The 19,781-nt window shown below is 50.9% G+C and overlaps 1 protein-coding gene across 1 annotated transcript in view; it reads left to right on the forward strand.

Moving 5' to 3' along the window:
• Window positions 1-17,258: 17,258 nt before the first annotated feature.
• The window catches only part of VAT1L (vesicle amine transport 1 like), an 87,171-nt gene continuing 84,648 nt past the window's right edge, over window positions 17,259-19,781 (forward strand). The window contains exon 1 of the mRNA XM_088476798.1: window positions 17,259-17,571. Within this exon, the coding sequence (XP_088332924.1) occupies window positions 17,270-17,571 (302 nt within the window). The 5' untranslated portion in view covers window positions 17,259-17,269. The remainder of the gene's footprint in view (window positions 17,572-19,781) is intronic.

Genomic DNA, 19,781 nt, shown 5'->3' on the forward strand with positions numbered 1-19,781 from the left:
CAGCCCACTCCTGGTCCTCACATTCAGCACATCCATCACTTCCCCCCTGCCCGCTCTTGGTCCTCACATTCAGCACTTACATCACTTCCCCCCAGCCCGCTCCTGGTCCTCACATTCAGCACTTACATCACTTCCCCCCAGCCTGCTCCTGGTCCTCACATTCAGCACTTACATCACTTCCCCCCAGCCCAGCCCGCTCCTGGTCCTCACATTCAGCACTTACATCATTTCCGCCCAGCCCGCTCCTGGTCCTCACATTCAGCACTTACAGTACATCACTTCCCTCCAGCCCAGCCCCCTCCTGGTCCTCACATTCAGCACTTGCATCACTTCCCCCCCAGCCCAGCCCGCCCCTGGTTCTCACATTCAGAACTTACATCACTTCCCCCCAGCCCGCTCCTGGTCCTCACATTCCGCACTTGCATCACTTCCCCCCAGCCCGCTCCTGGTCCTCACATTCAGCACTTGCATCACTTCCCCCCAGCCCGCTCCTGGTCCTCACATTCAGCACTTACATCACTTCCCCCCAGCCTGCTCCTGGTCTTCACATTCAGCACTTACATCACTTCCCCCCAGCCCAGCCCGCTCCTGGTCCTCACATTCAGCACTTACATCATTTCCCCCCTGCCCAGCCCGCTCCTGGTCCTCACAATCAGCACTTGCATCACTTCCCCCCAGCCCGCTCCTAGTCCTCACATTCCGCAGTTACATCACTTCCCCCCAGCCCGCTCCTGGTCCTCACATTCAGCACTTGCATCACTTCCCCGCTGCCCAGCCCACTCCTGGTCCTCACATTCAGCAAATACATTACTTCCCCCCTGCCCGCTCTTGGTCCTCACATTCAGCACTTACATCACTTCCCCCCAGCCTGCTCCTGGTCCTCACATTCAGCACTTACATCACTTCCCCCCAGCCCAGCCCGCTCCTGGTCCTGACATTCAGCACTTACATCATTTCCGCCCAGCCCGCTCTTGGTCCTCACATTCAGCACATACATCACTTCCCCCAGCCGCTCCTGGTCCTCACATTCAGCACTTACAGTACATCACTTCCCTCCAGCCCAGCCCCCTCCTGGTCCTCACATTCAGCACTTTCATCACTTCCCTCCAGCCCACTCCTGGTCCTCATATTCAGCACTTAAATCACTTCCCTCCAGCCCAGCCCCCTCCTGGTCCTCACATTCAGCACTTACATCACTTCCCCCCAGTCCAGCCCGCTCCTGGTCCTCAGATTCAGCACTTGCATCACTTCCCCCCAGTCCAGCCCGCTCCTGGCCCTCACATTCAGAACTTACATCACTTCCCCCCAGCCCGCTCCTGGTCCTCACATTCCGCACTTGCATCACTTCCCCCCAGCCCGCTCCTGGTCCTCACATTCAGCACTTGCATCACTTCCCCGCAGCCCAGCCCACTCCTGGTCCTCACATTCAGCAAATACATCACTTCCCCCCTGCCCGCTCTTGGTCCTCACATTCAGCACTTACATCACTTCCCCCCAGCCCGCTCCTGGTCCTCACATTCAGCACTTACATCATTTCCCCTCAGCCCAGCCCGCTCCTGGTCCTCACATTCAGCACTTGCATCACTTCCCCCCAGCCCAGCCTGCTCCTGTTCCTCACATTCAGCCCTTGCATCACTTCCCTCCAGCCCAGCCCCCTCCTGGTCCTCACATTCAGCACTTATATCACTTCCCCCCAGCCCAGCCCGCTCCTGGTCCTCACATTCAGCACTTACATCACTTCCCCGCTGCCCAGCCCACTCCTGGTCCTCACATTCAGCACATACATCACTTCCCCCCTGCCCGCTCTTGGTCCTCACATTCAGCACTTACATCACTTCCCCCCAGCCTGCTCCTGGTCCTCACATTCAGCACTTACATCACTTCCCCCCAGCCCAGCCCGCTCCTGGTCCTGACATTCAGCACTTACATCATTTCCGCCCAGCCCGCTCTTGGTCCTCACATTCAGCACTTACATCACTTCCCCCAGCCGCTCCTGGTCCTCACATTCAGCACTTAAATCACTTCCCCCCAGCCCAGCCCGCTCCTGGTCCTCACATTCCGCACTTGCATCACTTCCCCCCTGCCCGCTCCTGGTCCTCACATTCAGCACTTACATCACTTCCCCCCAGCCTGCTCCTGGTCCTCACATTCAGCACTTACATCTCTTTCCCCCAGTCCAGCCTGCTCCTGGCCCTAACATACAGCACTTACATCACTTTCCTCCATCCCAGCCCGCTGCTAGTTCTCACATTTAGGACCTGCGTCACTTCCCCCCAGCCCAGCCCGCTCCTGCTCTTCACATTCAGCCCTTGCAACACTCCTCCAAAGCCCGCTCCTGGTCCTCACATTCAGCACTTGCGTCACTTCCCCCCAGCCCAGCCCGCTCCTGGTCTTCACACTCAGCCCTTGCATCACTTCCCCCCAGCCCGCTCCTGGTCCTCTCATTCAGCCCTTGCATCACTTCCCCCCAGCCCGCTCTTGGTCCTCACATTCAGCACTTACATCACTTCCTTCCAGCCCTCTCCTGGTCCTCACATTCAGCACTTGCATCACTTCCCCCCCAGCCCAGCCCGCCCCTGGTTCTCACATTCAGAACTTACATCACTTCCCCCCAGCCCGCTCCTGGTCCTCACATTCCGCACTTGCATCACTTCCCCCCAGCCCAGCTCGCTCCTGGTCCTCACATTCAGCACTTACATCACTTCCCCCCTGCCCAGCCCGCTCCTGGTCCTCACATTCAGCACTTGCATCACTTCCCCCCAGCCCAGCCCAGCCCGCCCGTGGGTCTCACATTCCGCACTTGCATCACTTCCCCCCTGCCCGCTCCTGGTCCTCACATTCAGCACTTGCATCACTTCCCCGCAGCCCAGCCCACTCCTGGTCCTCACATTCAGCACATACATCACTTCCCCCCTGCCCGCTCTTGGTCCTCACATTCAGCACTTACATCACTTCCCCCCAGCCCGCTCCTGGTCCTCACATTCAGCACTTACATCATTTCCCCCCAGCCCAGCCCGCTCCTGGTCCTCACATTCAGCACTTGCTTCACTTCCCCCCAGCCCAGCCCGCTCCTGGTCCTCACATTCAGCACTTACATCACTTCCCCCCAGCCTGCTCCTGGTCCTCACATTCAGCACTTACATCACTTCCCTCCATCCCAGCTCCTGGTCCTCACATTCAGCACTTACAGTACATCACTTCCCTCCAGCCCAGCCCCCTCCTGGTCCTCACATTCAGCACTTCCATCACTTCCCTCCAGCCCACTCCTGGTCCTCATATTCAGCACTTAAATCACTTCCCTCCAGCCCAGCCCGCTCCTGGTCCTCACATTCAGCACTTACATCACTTCCCCCCAGCCCAGCCTCTCCTGGTCCTCACATTCAGCACTTACATCACTTCCCCCCAGTCCAGCCCGTTCCTGGTCCTCACATTCAGCACTTACATCACTTCCCCCCAGCCCAGCCTCTCCTGGTCCTCACATTCAGCACTTACATCACTTCCCCCCTGCCCAGCCCGCTCCTGGTCTTCAAATTCAGCACTTGCATCAATTCCCCCCAGCCCAGCCCGCCCCTGGTTCTCACATTCAAAACTTACATCACTTCCCCCCAGCCCGCTCCTAGTCCTCACATTCCGCACTTACATCACTTCCCCCCAGCCCGCTCCTGGTCCTCACATTCAGCACTTGCATCACTTCCCCGCAGCCCAGCCCATTCCTGGTCCTCACATTCAGCACATCCATCACTTCCCCCCTGCCCGCTCTTGGTCCTCACATTCAGCACTTACATCACTTCCCCCCAGCCCGCTCCTGGTCCTCACATTCAGCACTTACATCACTTCCCCCCAGCCTGCTCCTGGTCCTCACATTCAGCACTTACATCACTTCCCCCCAGCCCAGCCCGCTCCTGGTCCTCACATTCAGCACTTACATCATTTCCGCCCAGCCCGCTCCTGGTCCTCACATTCAGCACTTACATCACTTCCCCCAGCCGCTCCTGGTCCTCACATTCAGCACTTACAGTACATCACTTCCCTCCAGCCCAGCCCCCTCCTGGTCCTCACATTCAGCACTTACATCACTTCCCTCCAGCCCACTCCTGGTCCTCATATTCAGCACTTTAATCACTTCCCTCCAGCCCAGCCCGCTCCTGGTCCTCACATTCAGCACTTACATCACTTCCCCCCAGCCCAGCCTCTCCTGGTCCTCACATTCAGCACTTACATCACTTCCCCCCTGCCCAGCCCGCTCCTGGTCCTCACATTCAGCACTTGCATCACTTCCCCCCAGCCCAGCCCACCCCTGGTTCTCACATTCAGAACTTACATCACTTCCCCCCAGCCCGCTCCTGGTCCTCACATTCCGCACTTGCATCACTTCCCCCCAGCCCGCTCCTGGTCCTCACATTCCGCACTTGCATCACTTCCCCCCAGCCCGCTCCTGGTCCTCACATTCCGCACTTGCATCACTTCCCCCCAGCCCGCTCCTGGTCCTCACATTCAGCACTTGCATCACTTCCCCGCAGCCCAGCCCGCTCCTGGTCCTCACATTCAGCACATACATCACTTCCCCCCTGCCCGCTCTTGGTTCTCACATTCAGCACTTACATCACTTCCCCCCAGCCCGCTCCTGGTCCTCACATTCAGCACTTACATCACATCCCCCCAGCCTGCTCCTGGTCTTCACATTCAGCACTTACATCACTTCCCCCCAGCCCAGCCCGCTCCTGGTCCTCACATTCAGCACTTACATCATTTCCCCCCAGCCCAGCCCGCTCCTGGTCCTCACATTCAGCACTTGCATCACTTCCCCCCCAGCCCAGCCCGCTCCTGTTCCTCACATTCAGCCCTTGCATCACTTCCCTCCAGCCCAGCCCCCTCCTGGTCCTCACATTCAGCACTTATATCACTTCCCCCCAGCCCTGCCCGCTCCTGGTCCTCACATTCAGCACTTACTTCACTTGCCTCCCGCCCAGCCCGCTCCTGGTCCTCACATTCAGCACATGCATCACTTCCCTCCAGCCTGCTCCTGGTCCTCACATTCAGCACTTACATCACTTCCCCCCAGCCCAGCCCGCTCCTGGTCCTCACATTCCGCACTTGCATCACTTCCCCCCTGCCCGCTCCTGGTCCTCACATTCAGCACTTACATCACTTCCACCCAGCCTGCTCCTGGTCCTCACATTCAGCACTTACATCACTTTCCCCCAGTCCAGCCTGCTCCTGGCCCTAACATACAGCACTTACATCACTTTCCTCCATCCCAGCCCGCTGCTAGTCCTCACATTCAGCACCTGCGTCACTTCCCCCCAGCCCAGCCCGCCCATGGTCTTCACATTCAGCCCTTGCAACACTCCTCCCCAGCCCGCTCCTGGTCCTCACATTCCGCACTTGCATCACTTCCCCCCAGCCCAGCCCGCTCCTGGTCCTCACATTCAGCACTTGCGTCACTTCCCCCCAGCCCAGCCCGCTCCTGGTCTTCACATTCAGCCCTTGCATCACTTCCCCCCAGCCCGCTCTTGGTCCTCACATTCAGCACTTACATCACTTCCCTCCGGCCCACTCCTGGTCCTCACATTCAGCACTTACATCACTTCACCCCAGCCCAGCCTCTCCTGGTCCTCACATTCAGCACTTACATCACTTCCCCCCTGCCCAGCCCGCTCCTGGTCCTCACATTCAGCACTTGCATCACTTCCCCCCAGCCCAGCCCGCCCCTGGGTCTCACATTCCGCACTTGCATCACTTCCCCCCTGCCCGCTCCTGGTCCTCACATTCAGCACTTGCATCACTTCCCCGCAGCCCAGCCCACTCCTGGTCCTCACATTCAGCACATACATCACTTCCCCCCTGCCCGCTCTTGGTCCTCACATTCAGCACTTACATCACTTCCCCCCAGCCCGCTCCTGGTCCTCACATTCAGCACTTACATCATTTCCCCCCAGCCCAGCCCGCTCCTGGTCCTCACATTCAGCACTTGCTTCACTTCCCCCCAGCCCGCTCCTGGTCCTCACATTCAGCACTTGCATCACATCCCCCCAGCCCAGCCCACTCCTGGTCCTCACATTCAGCACTTACATCACTTTCCCCCAGTCCAGCTCGCTCCTGGTCCTCACATTCAGCACTTACATCACTTCCCCCCAGCCTGCTCCTGGTCCTCACATTCAGCACTTACATCACTTCCCTCCAGCCCGCTCCTGGTCCTCACTTTCAGCACTTGCATCACATCCCCCCAGCCCAGCCCAGCCCACTCCTGGTCCTCACATTCAGCACTTACATCACTTCCCCCCAGCCTGCTCCTGGTCCTCACATTCAGCACTTACATCACTTCCCTCCAGCCCAGCTCGCTCCTGGTCCTCACATTCAGCACTTACATCACTTCCCTCCGGCCCGCTCCTGGTCCTCACATTCAGCACTTACATCACTTCCCCCCAGCCTGCTCCTGGTCCTCACATTCAGCACTTGCATCACTTCCCTCCTGCCCAGCCCGCTCCTGGTCCTCACATACAGCACTTGCATCACTTCCCCCCAGCCCAGCCCACTCCTGGTCCTCACATTCAGCACTTGCGTCAGTTCCCCCCAGCCCGCTCCTGGTCCTCACATTCAGCCCTTGCATCACTTCCCCCCAGCCCGCTCCTGGTCCTCACATTCAGCACTCACATCACTTCCCCCCAGCCCATCCCGCTCCTGGTCCTCACATTCAGCACTTACATCACTTCCCCCCAGTCCAGCCCGCTCCTGGTCCTCACATTCAGCACTTACATCACTTCCCCCCAGTCCAGCCCGCTCCTGGTCCTCACATTCAGCACTTACATCACTTCCCTCCAGCCCAGCCCGCTGCTGGTCCTCACATTCAGCACTTGCATCACTTACCTCCAGCCCAGCCCGCTCCTGGTCCTCACATTCCTCACTTGCATCACTTCCCCCCTGCCCGCTCTTGGTCCTCACATTCAGCACTTACATCACTTCCCCCCCTGCCCGCTCCTGGTCCTCACATTCAGCACTTACATCACTTCCCCCCAGCCTGCTCCTGGTCCTCACATTCAGCACTTGAATCACTTCCCTCCTGCCCTGCCCGCTCCTGGTCCTCACATTCAGCACTTGCATCGTTTCTCACATTCAGCACTTGCATCACTTCCCCCCAGTCCGCTCCTGTTCCTCACAGTCAGCAGTCACTTCCCTCCAGCCCAGCCCGCTGCTGGTCCTCACATTCAGCACTTGCATCACTTCCCTCCAGCCCAGCCCGCTCCTGGTCCTCACATTCAGCACTTGCATCACTTCCCTCCAGCCCAGCTCGCTCCTGGTCCTCACATTCAGCACTTGCATCACTTCCCTCCGGCCCGCTCCTGGTCCTCACATTCAGCACTTGCATCGCTTACCCCCAGCCGGCTCCTGGTCCTCACATTCAGCACTTGCATCACTTCCCCCCTGCCCAGCCGGCTCCTGGTCCTCACATTCAGCACTTGCATCACTTCCCCCCAGCCCAGCCCGCTCCTGGTCCTCACATTCAGCACTTGCATCACTTCCCCCCAGCCCAGCCCGCTCCTGGTCCTCGCATTCAGCCCTTGCATCACTTCCCCCCAGCCCGCTCCTGGTCCTCACATTCAGCACTTACATCACTTCCCCCCAGCCCAGCCTGCTCCTGGTCCTCACATTCAGCAATTACATCACTTCCCCCCAGCCCAGCCCGCTCCTGGTCCTCACATTCAGCACTTACATCACTTCCCCCCCAGCCTGCTCCTGGTCCTCACATTCAGCACTTACATCACTTCCCCCCAGTCCAGCCCGCTCCTGGTCCTCACATTCAGCACTTACATCACTTCCCCCCAGTCCAGCCCGCTCCTGTTCCTCACATTCAGCACTTACATCACTTCCCTCCAGCCCAGCCCGCTCCTGTTTCTCACATTCAGCACTTGCATCGTTTCTCACATTCAGCACTTGCATCACTTCCCTCCAGTCCGCTCCTGTTCCTCACAGTCAGCAGTCTGCTCGTATTTGGTTTGTTTTGTAAACTACTTCTAAATAGTCTAGTGCAGCGCTTCTCAAACTGTGTTGTGACACCTTAGTGTGTCACGAGTTTGTCCCTGGTGTGTCACGAGTTTGTCCCTGGTGTGTCACGTACAATGACAATGTGGGGTGACAACAAAAAAAGAGTAGGAAAGAAATTTGTTTGCTTTATTTTTATTTGATTTTTTTAGTTCTTTTTCAGAATAACCAGATAATTTTTTTAGAATGGTTTTGCAGAACTCAAATGTAGTATTATTGGCAGATTCAATTAGTGGCTAAACTCAGCCCTGAGCTATTCAATCAATGGTGCTTCCCCGGGTGTTAAGCCCCAGATGGAGCACTTAATGCAGATTTTTCCTTGCAGCCATAGGAGCTGCAAGGAGAAATCTGCATTAAATGACACATAACCCGGAATCTATGGGTTAATACATGTTAGCAGCAGATTTACTTTGCGGGGAAATTGACTGATAACTGAATAACTCCGGGTTTTAAACCCAGTGCTTTAGCTGGTAAATTGCATTTGCTCCATAGAATTTCCAAATCGCCACTTATCACCGACGACGTGAATTTTCACCCTTCAAACCATTGATGTGATCTCGGCCAGAAGATACCATACTTATCTGCTCTCCCTGAAGGTCCAGGAGACTCATGAATTTTTCAGTAGTCCCCCGACCCCGAAACTAGGAGATTTGGAAAACATGCACCTTTAGGGGTGCACTGCTATAGACCATCTATGGGGTTAATTATTAATACTGTATTATAATAAACTATCCAGTGCAAAAGGAGAACAATATGTACATATATGTCCAGGCCAGTGATAGGTTCTTCTGTTGCTCCCCCAGACTCCTGATCTTTCTCCAATACTCTGGAATTGTGCCCACATCTGAAATAAAAACATCTAGCTCAGACATGATTGCCCTAATGGGTTACCGTGATCTCTGGTCCTGTATATGCTGGAATTATGACACACAATACAAATTGTATGAAGCATATTAAAGCTGGTTAAGTGCCAACTATGCCCTCTTCATGGATGGGCCACACTCACTGTAAAATGGGTTGGGTATGAAATACCAGCGGCTGAAAATCCCGACAGCAGCATCCCGATACATGAAGATCCCTACAAGGGTGGTAAGTATGCTATCCCTAACCCTCTCCCCCCCCCTAACCCTCCCTTAGTGGTGCCTATCCCTAACTCCCCCCTCCTAGTGCCTAATCCTAACCTCCCCCCGGTGGTGCCTAACCCCCCCCTTCCCGCACCCTGAACCTAACCTTCCCAGGGGGGGTGCCTAAACCTAAACCCCCCCCGATGATGCCTAACCTTAACCCCCCTTCCCATAGCCTAACCCTAATCTTCCCATGAGGGTTCCTAAAGCTAACACTACACCCCACCAGCAACTGCAACACAGCCAACACCTATAACTAGGCCCTTCTTACCCTCGTTCGGGATGCCGGCTGTTGGGATTTCTGTGTTGAGCTCAGGAAAGGTGTCTGGAATTTGACACCTATCTTTAGTCCCAGGTCGGGATTCCGACAACTGGCATTCCGGACCCCGGTAATATGACTACATCCCCTCTAAAATCAAGCATTTGGAAACCCCCCTCTTGAAATCCTGATTCTGAGGTGGGACCAAAGCAAAAAAGTAAGTCACTTTGTAATTGTAAAAAGCCATATTGCAATGCAAGGGGTTTAAATACATTATTTTAATTTTGGTATTTTTTTATGCAGGCAGGGTAAATACAGGCTGCTTTTGCATGCAGCCCTCAAATGCTGGACAGCTGTATTGCATACTTGCCTACATTTTGAGTCTCTCCTCCAGGAGCAGCCCAGAGGAGAGACGCAGATGACTTGAGGTGGGGGCGAGGCCCAGTGCTACGTGTCACTAAGCACCGCCCCTCACGTGAAATGTGGGTTAATCGAGAGGGGGTGGGGCCAATATGATGTAATTTTCTTAGAAACACGTCATAATGGCTCCACCCCTTCACTGTTTACCCGTGAGTCGCGGGATTATCCTCCCCATAGTGCACACTAGGAAGTGGGCAAGATGTAGGAGGGCTACCTAATCTTCTGAGGATGCAGGGGAACGCCTACAAATTCTGGAGATTCCCGCAACTTCCAGAATAGGCAGGTTTGCTATATTTGTATATTAGATTATAGCTTGGACACGCCCCTATCACATCTAAATCTTTCTCCCCCCACCTGCAGTCATACCTGCCTACATTTAAAAAATATTTCAGGGAGATTATGAGAGTAACACCTGTGAGCGTGGCGGTAAAGTGGGCAGGTGCTGCTACATCTGAGAAGCGTGTCATAAAACTGACACATCCAAATGTAAACCAGCCCCAAAACAGTTAGGGCTTGCTCATGGATTGTGTCATATACATGTCAAAGAGAAACCTAATATGCAAATGCATGTAGCCAAAGGGATCATTGTGCTTTACAGCCAATGCAGGGAAATGGCGTTGATTATACCATTTGAATCATGCTTGCCAACATTTGCCTTTTCCTCCCTGGGAGAAGCCCGGGGAGGAGAAGCAGGTGGTAGGTGTTAGGGGCAGGTCGCATCATTAAGCCCCGCCCCTCTTGTGAATTTGCCACTAACAGCACATATTTTAAATAAGGAGCGTGATCAAATGACATGATTTTTATAGAATCGCTTCAATAGGTCACGCCCCCTACTCGCGAACCCGCCGTTGTGAAAGAAAATTCTCCTTACTCTGCCCACTTCACTAGGAAGTTGGCAGAATGCGGGAGAAGTGCCTACCCTTCGAGGGTACTGGGGTTACCCAAAAAATCGTGAGCCTCCCACGACTTTCGGGAAGGTAGGCATGTATGATTTGAATGTACAGTATATAGCTATGATTTTTTTTCCAAGTATATAACAGCTACATAATAGGGGTAAGGTGAAATCAGGGAGATGTCTAGGCTCTTCATGGGGTCAGGGAGATTGCTACGCTCTTCATGGGGTCAGGGAGATTGCTACTGTTTCAGGGAGTCTCCCTGACAAATAGGGACAGTTGGCAAGATGCCTGCAGTGCAACATAGTTTCACCAAGGTGCACAGTTACGCTGGGTACACATGCCAGGCAGATTGGTAAGTGTGTAGTCAGGGGCATAGGAACGAAAATTTTCATGGGGGGGGGAAAGGCCAAGGACTACTATAGGGCCTGGAGCCCCTTTTTCTCGCGTTTGGTATCTCTTATTACTACAGTAGTAACAGCGGCTGTAGATATATAAAGTCTCTCTATCCTATGTTCATTTTCATCAGTGTTTCTGGGGTAGGCTTGCCTACCCTCCCGATTTGGCCGGGAGCCTCCCGATTTTCGGGTGCCGCTCTCGGACCCCCAGAAAGGCAGGCAAGCCTCCCGTAAGCCTCCGACCCTACCCCTCAGAAGATTAGAAACCCCCGCAGCGGGGGAGCCGGTGAATCGCGTCATCGCGGCCCCGCCCCCTGCTTCACACTGCCGAAAATAACGGCATTGTGAAGAGGGGCGGAGCCAGAATGACGCGATCGTGCGGCTCCGCCCCTGGCTCCACCCCCAATGTACCACCAACTGGCTGTCCCGCCCCCGGCTCCGCCCCCAATGACCGCCCCCGCTGTTAGCCGACAATCAGCTCCCTCCCGGAAGGCTGGAGCTGATTGTCGGCAAGTATGTTCTGGGGTTGGCCAACCCCAGTTTCATTGTTTATTTTACTATAAACATTTATTTATAAATTATTACATACATATTTTATCAATATTAACTACCAATTAGTACAATAGCTGTTAGAGAGGTAGATAAATTCAAATGTTCATCTTAAAACTTTACATTTTCATAGTCAGTGATCTAGTTTTTATTCAGATTTCGTTGACAGCCTGATCTCGTTTGATTGGGAGTATTTTCAAATCTATAGTCACTGCCTCACTGGTTATGGTATGTGCTATAATACCTGGTACGTGCTACCATCTGGTGACAATGAGACTGCTGCTAACGTTTTAAACCATGGCCGCAATCATTCGCTTTCTCTGTCCCATTGTCGTACAACTTACAAGAACAGTCAGGTAAGCTTATGCTTACTGCAAATTGTGTGGTGATGAGTGGTGCTGCTAAGAGAGAAAAAATAGCGTTATCAAGTAGAAAGTAGAAATGTATGCAGAACAAACATGACGATAACTTCATTTTTGGTAAACAGAAACGACAGCAGTTGGAGAGTTCGAATAAAGCTATTATCGCTTTATCGCCATTTTCATTTCATTCTTCCCCAATCGCTTTTGTGTAGAAGTTCATGGGGGGGGGGGACACACAGTCTTTGCCCACCCAACAGAAATCCTGGGGGGGGGGCAACTGCCCCCCTTCAGTTCCTTCTGCAAACATCTTCTGGGGGGCGAGGAAGGACTGTAGACGTCACTAGGCCGCGCCCTAACACAGGAAAAAATTGCGATTTACCGGTCCGTTGGGAGGGGACGGGGTAAATGACGCAATTTGCAACATTTTAGTCCCTCCCGATGGACCCGTGAATTCCTAGCAAAATCTTCCCATCCTGCCCACTTCACTAGGAAGTGGGCAGGATGCGGTAGATCTCTCTACACTTTTGGTGGTTCGCGATGTGTTCTATATTTATTTATAAACCTTACTTGTTATTATAAAAAGAAATGAAATAATTCACACCAATACAGATTCTAAAATAAATGACAATGCGTAATTTACATGTATTTTGCCAGTGCAGACTTACAACAAAAGACATAGATTATATTAGCAGCAGTAAGGAATACTTATAAAATAAATTTGTGACACCCAGTGCAGCATACCAGCCAGCCAATTTCATACATACGTACGGCAACGGCACCAGCACCCCCAGACTCTCATTGTGTGCTCCCTCTCTCCTCTGTCTCCCACAGGCTCCCCCGACTCTGTCCCTGGTCAATACTTTATACTATCATCTGTCCATAGCCTCAATACATTCAAAATGGCGAATATCAATTAAATTAATATTCATACGTGCTAGACACTTTGGTTATATGTCCTAACCATAATATAATGTTCTCTTCTTGTTCTGTTCTCATGTAGCTTCTAGTTCCTGCTTCTTGTAGGCCAAGGCTATCTTGATTAGCCCTTTTTATTTATTAAATCTGAGACTGGCTCTCTGCTAGTTTGCTCACGTTAAAACTGACACAGATTTAAACCTACAAGTCTTTATTTTCTGAACCATTAAAATAAATGTCTACTTCATCAGTTATAATTTATCCATATCTCCGCAGTTAATCACACCTGCATAGAACTAAACACTAATCTCTATATACTTATTAATACATCATTAAGACACCTTTGGATAAAATATTAAACTAAATGGCTGATGCTACAGGGACTCATCTATTTACTTTGGAGGGGGAAGGGTAGACCTTAATCCTCTCCAGGGCTGAGACCATTCCACAAATGCGACCCAGCTGCACCTCACACAACTATACTAATACTGACTATCATCTTAAACATTTTTTATATATTCTACATTGCAATACAGAGAAAAATAAACGAACATAAACATGCATATATTCGTGAATTGCTGAAGGAATATGTGCGACCACGTGTTCCTGTGTTATCAGGGGGCTACCTGAAAAATCAGGAGCCTCTCGCGACTTCCGGGAGTGTAGGCAAGTATGTCATGGGCGTTAATATCACGCCCAGATTGCAGTCCAAATGTGATTATTGATAAATGGGCCCCAATCCCACTAATAAAGTTGACAAAGTTGCTGCAATAGCCATCCTTTTACTGATCACAGAATAATAAATAGACCTGTTAAAGCCAAAAGAGGACACTTATACATGTCACACACATACAGTACACTCAAAAATATAGGTTCACGCAAACACATACATGCCACGCATACACACACTGGGCCTGATTTAGCAAGGAACGCACGGATGCAGACGCACACACCCGTCCACTGCAAGAATATGCTAATCAATGCACACGCACGGAGGCCGCAGCCCAAGATGCAGACGCCCAGCTCCATATTAAGCCGCCCATCTCCCGTTACTCACAACCTGAGCAGTACGCAAGATAGCGTAAACATCGATAACATCAAGAACCATCTGACCCATTAGCATAATAGTGGTTGACCTGACCTGCCACAGGATTCTGGCTGCTACCTGTGTACAGCTTATGGTATAGCTGCGTATGCCGCCACACTGCCTTAATTATGCACGCCCCTATAACGGCGTTATAACGCCTGCGTTCACCTGACCACACCCTGTCACCACCCACAAACGGCACTTCCTGTCAATCAATTTCGGAAGGGTCTGCATACACACTGCGCGTAGCCAGCGTACCATAACCCGAACATACTGGCTAGTTCGTGCACGCGCAATGCGATGCATACACATGCGCAGTGCAAAAACATCGGCCAACTGCGTGCGTTCTCTCCTTTGCGTTCCTTGCTGAATCAGGCCCTCAGTATGGATTACAACTGCGAATGCAATAGCGATTACGCACGCAGTTTCACTGTGAAGATATGCTAATCCTCTGCGATCACTTTCTGTCGCAGCACAACATAAGGACACCCACCTTACGTTACACACATCCGTAATGCTTAGCAAGACTGCGAAACCAGCAGTAACATCAGGGCCGCAACTAGGGGGGTTAAGGGGGCATGTGACCCAGATGCCGGACTTGAGTGAGGTCCAATTGGTTTGCGAGCGGCGCCACATTACAATGACGGCAGTACTGACAGTTCCCCAGCGTGTAGCAGCCCTGTCCCACGCCACCCCGACCTCAACCACCGCACAACCCTCATAGGTAAGGGAGATGGGACCTTACTGTGGCTTAATGTAAAAGAAGCCTTACTGTGGCAAAATGTGTAAGGAGCCTATGGGCGGTATTCAATTAGTTTCACACCCGCGGAAAAGTTTTGTCTGCCGGACTTTTCGCCGACATCGCGTCTTTTGGGTGCGAAAACTTATCATGCGCATCCCCACAATTTGCCGTATTCAATTGCAAAACACGCTATATCGGCCAGCGGCAAATTCAGAACAGGCAGAAAGTGCTGTCAGATTTGGGGAAACCAGCCTGAACCCCCCCAAAAGATGCACTATCATTAGGGATCAATGTAGATGTGTCCGAATAGCCCTAATAAAACTGTTTGGGGTACTTAAGTTGTTTCAATAGCCTTTATTAAACTTTCATTACTGTGGAATAATGTATATAGAGCAATACTGTGCAACAGTAATGCCCCTTATACATTAAGCCAGAGTGTGTTATAAGTAGGGATGTGCAGGCTCGGATAGGTTCGAGTTTGCACGTGGAGTTCGGATTTTTCCCTCCAAAAAAACGGAACTCAGAAAGAGGCAAAACGTCATCTTGCACGGACGAACATCATCATTCCTGGACTTCCAGGAATGATGATGTTCGTCCGTGCAAGATGACGTTTTGCCTCTTTCTGAGTTCCGTTTTTTTGGAGGGAAAAATCCGAACTCCACGTGCAAACTCGAACCTATCCGAGCCTGCACATCCCTAGTTATAAGGGAAATTACTGTGTGACAATGTGTTATAAGGGGCATTACTGTGGCATAATGTGTTATAAGGGATATTACTGTGGCATAATGTGTTATAAGGGACATTACTGTGGCATAATGTGTTATAAGGGACATTACTGTGACAGACTGTGTTGTAAGGGACATTACTGTGGCATAATGTGTTATAAGGGACATTACTGTGACATACTGTGTTGTAAGGGATATTACTGTTGCATAATGTGTTATAAAGGACATTACTGTGGCATACTGTGTTGTAAGGGATATTACTGTGGCATAATGTGTTATAAGGGACATTACTGTGGCATAATGTGTTATAAGGGACATTACTGTGGCATAATGTGTTATAAGGGACATTACTGTGACAGACTGTGTTGTAAGGGACATTACTGTGACATACTGTGTTGTAAGGGATATTACTGTTGCATAATGTGTTATAAAGGACATTACTGTGACATACTGTGTTGTAAGGGATATTACTGTTGCATAATGTGTTATAAGGGACATTACTGTGACATACTGTGTTGTAAGGGATATTACTGTTGCATAATGTGTTATAAAGGACATTACTGTGACATACTGTGTTGTAAGGGATATTACTGTTGCATAATGTGTTATAAGGGACATTACTGTGGCATAATGTGTTATAAGGGACATTACTGTGACAGACTGTGTTGTAAGGGACATTACTGTGGCATAATGTGTTATAAGGGACATTACTGTGACATACTGTGTTGTAAGGGATATTACTGTTGCATAATGTGTTATAAAGGACATTACTGTGGCATAATATGTTGTAAGGGACATTACTGTGTGGCATAATGTGTTGTAAGGGCATTACTGTGTGGCATAATGTGTTGTAAAGGGCATTACTGTGTGGCATAATGTGTTGTAAAGGACATTACTGTGTGGCATGTTTTATAATGGGCATTACTGTGGCATAATGTGTTATAATGGACATTATTGTGGCATAATGTGTTGTAAGGGACATTACTGTGTGGCATAATGTGTTGTAGGGTGCATTACTGTATGACATGTGTTATAAGGGGCATTACTGTGGCATAATGTGTTGTAAATGGTATTACTGTGGCATAATGTGTTATAAGGGGTATTACTGTGGCAGAATGTGTTATAAGGGACATTACTGTGGCATAATGTGTTGTAAGGGACATTACTGTGTGGCATAATGTGTTGTAAGGGGGATTACTGTGACAGAACGTGTTATAACTTATAAGGGACATTACTGTGGCATGTGTAGTAAGGGACATTACTGTGGGATAATGTGTTATAAGGGGCATTACTGTGTCACAAAACCACACACCATTTTCGTCTTCTATGTTGTGTTTTTTTGGGGGGGCGCCAAATTATGGCCTTGCCCCGGGCGACAAAAATCCTAATTTCGGCACTGGTAACATCGAGTACCATCGCAGCCTCACGCACACTTGCACAAGCTCTGACCTTACTTAGAAATTGCTAACCTCATCCAAAACAGTGAGTACACAAGCTGCGTGTGGCATCGCAGTGGCTAATTTATGCATGCCCCTGCCACAGTGTTCAAACGCACTGGCACACCTGCGTTTCGCCTAACACCCCCCCCCACACACATACACCATCACAAACATGCCACACAGATATATATATAACACACACATACATGACACACACACGTTTTACACACATGAATGTCACACACATTATAAGCCATCATCCAGGGCTATGTCTGGAGACGGCGCGCAGCTCTGCCCGGGGAGCAGTGAGGCGGAGATGGCCACCGCGCCGCTAGAGCGCGCATTACGGTACAACGGAGAAGCAGTGCTTGAAGCCCGAGCATCCCATCACACAGCAGCAGCAGCGCCCGGAGCCATGGCCAAGGAGCGGCCGGAGATAACCGAAGAGACCGAGCAAATGATAGAGAAGGAAGCGGCCGAGGGAGTAGGAGCCGGGGACGGCAGGGATATGAGAGCCGTGCTCCTCTCCGGGTTTGGAGGGCTGAACAAGCTGCGGGTGGCCCGGAAAGTGATGCCTGAGCCCCAGGACGGAGAGCTCAAGATCAGGGTGAAAGCCTGGTCCGGTACCCTTTATACCTTCTATTATACCCTATGCATAGCAGGTGCATCCTGTACCAGTCACTCCTTGTGCCATGGCTCACTCATAGGTGGGAGGGGGCACTGAGTGCCAGTCGGCCATGGAGGGGTTAATGTATGGGAAGCAGGGCAACTATGGAGGGGTCACTGTATGGAATGCTGGGCAACTATGGAGGGGTCACTGTATGGAATTCTGGACTACTATGGAGGGGTAACTATATGGAATGCTGGGCGACTATGGAGGGGTCACTGTATGTAAAGCTGGGCGACTATGGAGGGATCACTGCATGGAATGCTGGGCAACTATGGAGGGGTCACTGTATGGAATGCTGGGCAACTATGGAGGGGTCACTGTATGGAAAGCTGGGCAACCATGGAGGGGTCACTGTATGGAAAGCTGGGCGACCATGGAGGAGTCACTGCATGGAATTCTGGGCAACTATGGAGGGGTCACTATATGGAATGCTGGGTGACTATGGAGGGGGTCACTGTTTGGAATGTTGGGTGACTACTGAGGGGGTCACTGACTATGGAATGCTGGGCAACGATGGAGGGGTCACTGTATGGAATGTTGGGCAACTATGGAGGGGTCACTGTATGGAATGCTGGGCAGCTATGGATAGGTCACTATGGAATGCTGGGCGACTATGGATAGGTCACTATATGGAATGCTGGGCAACTATGGAAGGGTTACTGTATGGAATGCTCGTCAACTATGGAGGGGTCACTATGGAATGCTGGTTGACTGTGGATAGGATACTGTATGGATTGCTGGGCGACTATGGAGGGGTAACTATATTGAATGCTGGGCGACTATGGAGGAGTAACTCTGGAATGCTGGGCTATTACGGAGGGGTCACTGTATGGAATGCTGGGCGAATATGGGGGGCTCACTGTATGGAAAGCTGGGAAACTGGAGGTATCACTGTATGGAATGCTGGACAACTATGGAGGGGTCATCATGGAATGCTGGGTGACTGAATAGGATACTGTATGGAATGCTGGGCGACTATGGAGGGGTAACTATATGGAATGCTGGGCAACTATTGTATGCTCACTGTATGGAATACTGGGCAACCATGGAAGGGTCGCTGCATGGAATGCTGGGCAAATATTTATAGGTCACTATATGGAATGCTGGGCAACTATGGATAGGTCACTATATGGAATTCTGGGCAACTATGGATAGGTCACTATATATGGAATGCTGGGCAACTATGGAGGGATCATGGTAGGGAAATTTAGGCAGCTATGGAGAGGGCACTGTATGGAATGTTGGTCAGCCATGGAGGGGTCACTGTATGGAAAGCTGGGCAACTATGGAAGAGTCACTGTATGGAATGTTGGGCAACTATGGCAGGGTCACTGTATGGAATGTTGGGCAACTATGGCAGGGTCACTGTATGGCATGCTGGGCAACTATGGAAGGGTTACTGTATGGAATGTTGGGCAATTCTGGCAGGGTCACTGTATGGAACGCTGTACTATGGAAGGGTTAATGTATTTAATGCTTGATAACTATGGAAGGGTCACTGTGTGGAATGCTGAGCAGTTATGAAAGGGTCAGTGTCTGGAATGCTGGTAAACTAAGGGTCAATGTGGAAAGATGGACAATTATGGAAGGGTCGCTATATAGAATGCTGGGTAACTACAGTATAGAAGGGTCACTATGGAATGTTGAACAATTATGGTAGCGTCAATGTGTGGAATGCTAGGCAATTATGGAAAGAGCAATGTATGGAATGTTTGGCAATTATGGAAGGTGTCAATGTATGGATTGCTGGGAAACTAAGGAAGAGTCAGTGTATGGAATACTGGAAAACTATTGAAGAGTCAATGTATGGAATGCTGGGAAAATATGGAAGTGTCAATGTGTGAAACTATCTATAGCAGGTTTAACTCAGCTAATGTAGGGGCTATATACTGTTAATGATTAGCTGGAGAATGGACAACTCACTGACTGTGGATCTGTCATTATTGCTGTATTCAACAACTGTGTATTGGTGGGGTTCCCCTCACACTGGAAATACCCTAACACTGGAAATAATGTAATCACTAAATCATCACCATATTATACCTCACTCTGCTGGCAGCCAGTAGGGTAACCTTTTGGAATTACAATACGTTATTACATTATATTTAATAGCAAATAGCCTAGTTTATGAGTTTACTCCTAGGATAAGATGTATGGG

Source organism: Taudactylus pleione, unplaced genomic scaffold (assembly GCF_031769625.1).
Source record: "Taudactylus pleione unplaced genomic scaffold, aTauple2 ptg000195l, whole genome shotgun sequence".
Taxonomy (NCBI): Eukaryota; Metazoa; Chordata; class Amphibia; order Anura; family Myobatrachidae; genus Taudactylus; species Taudactylus pleione.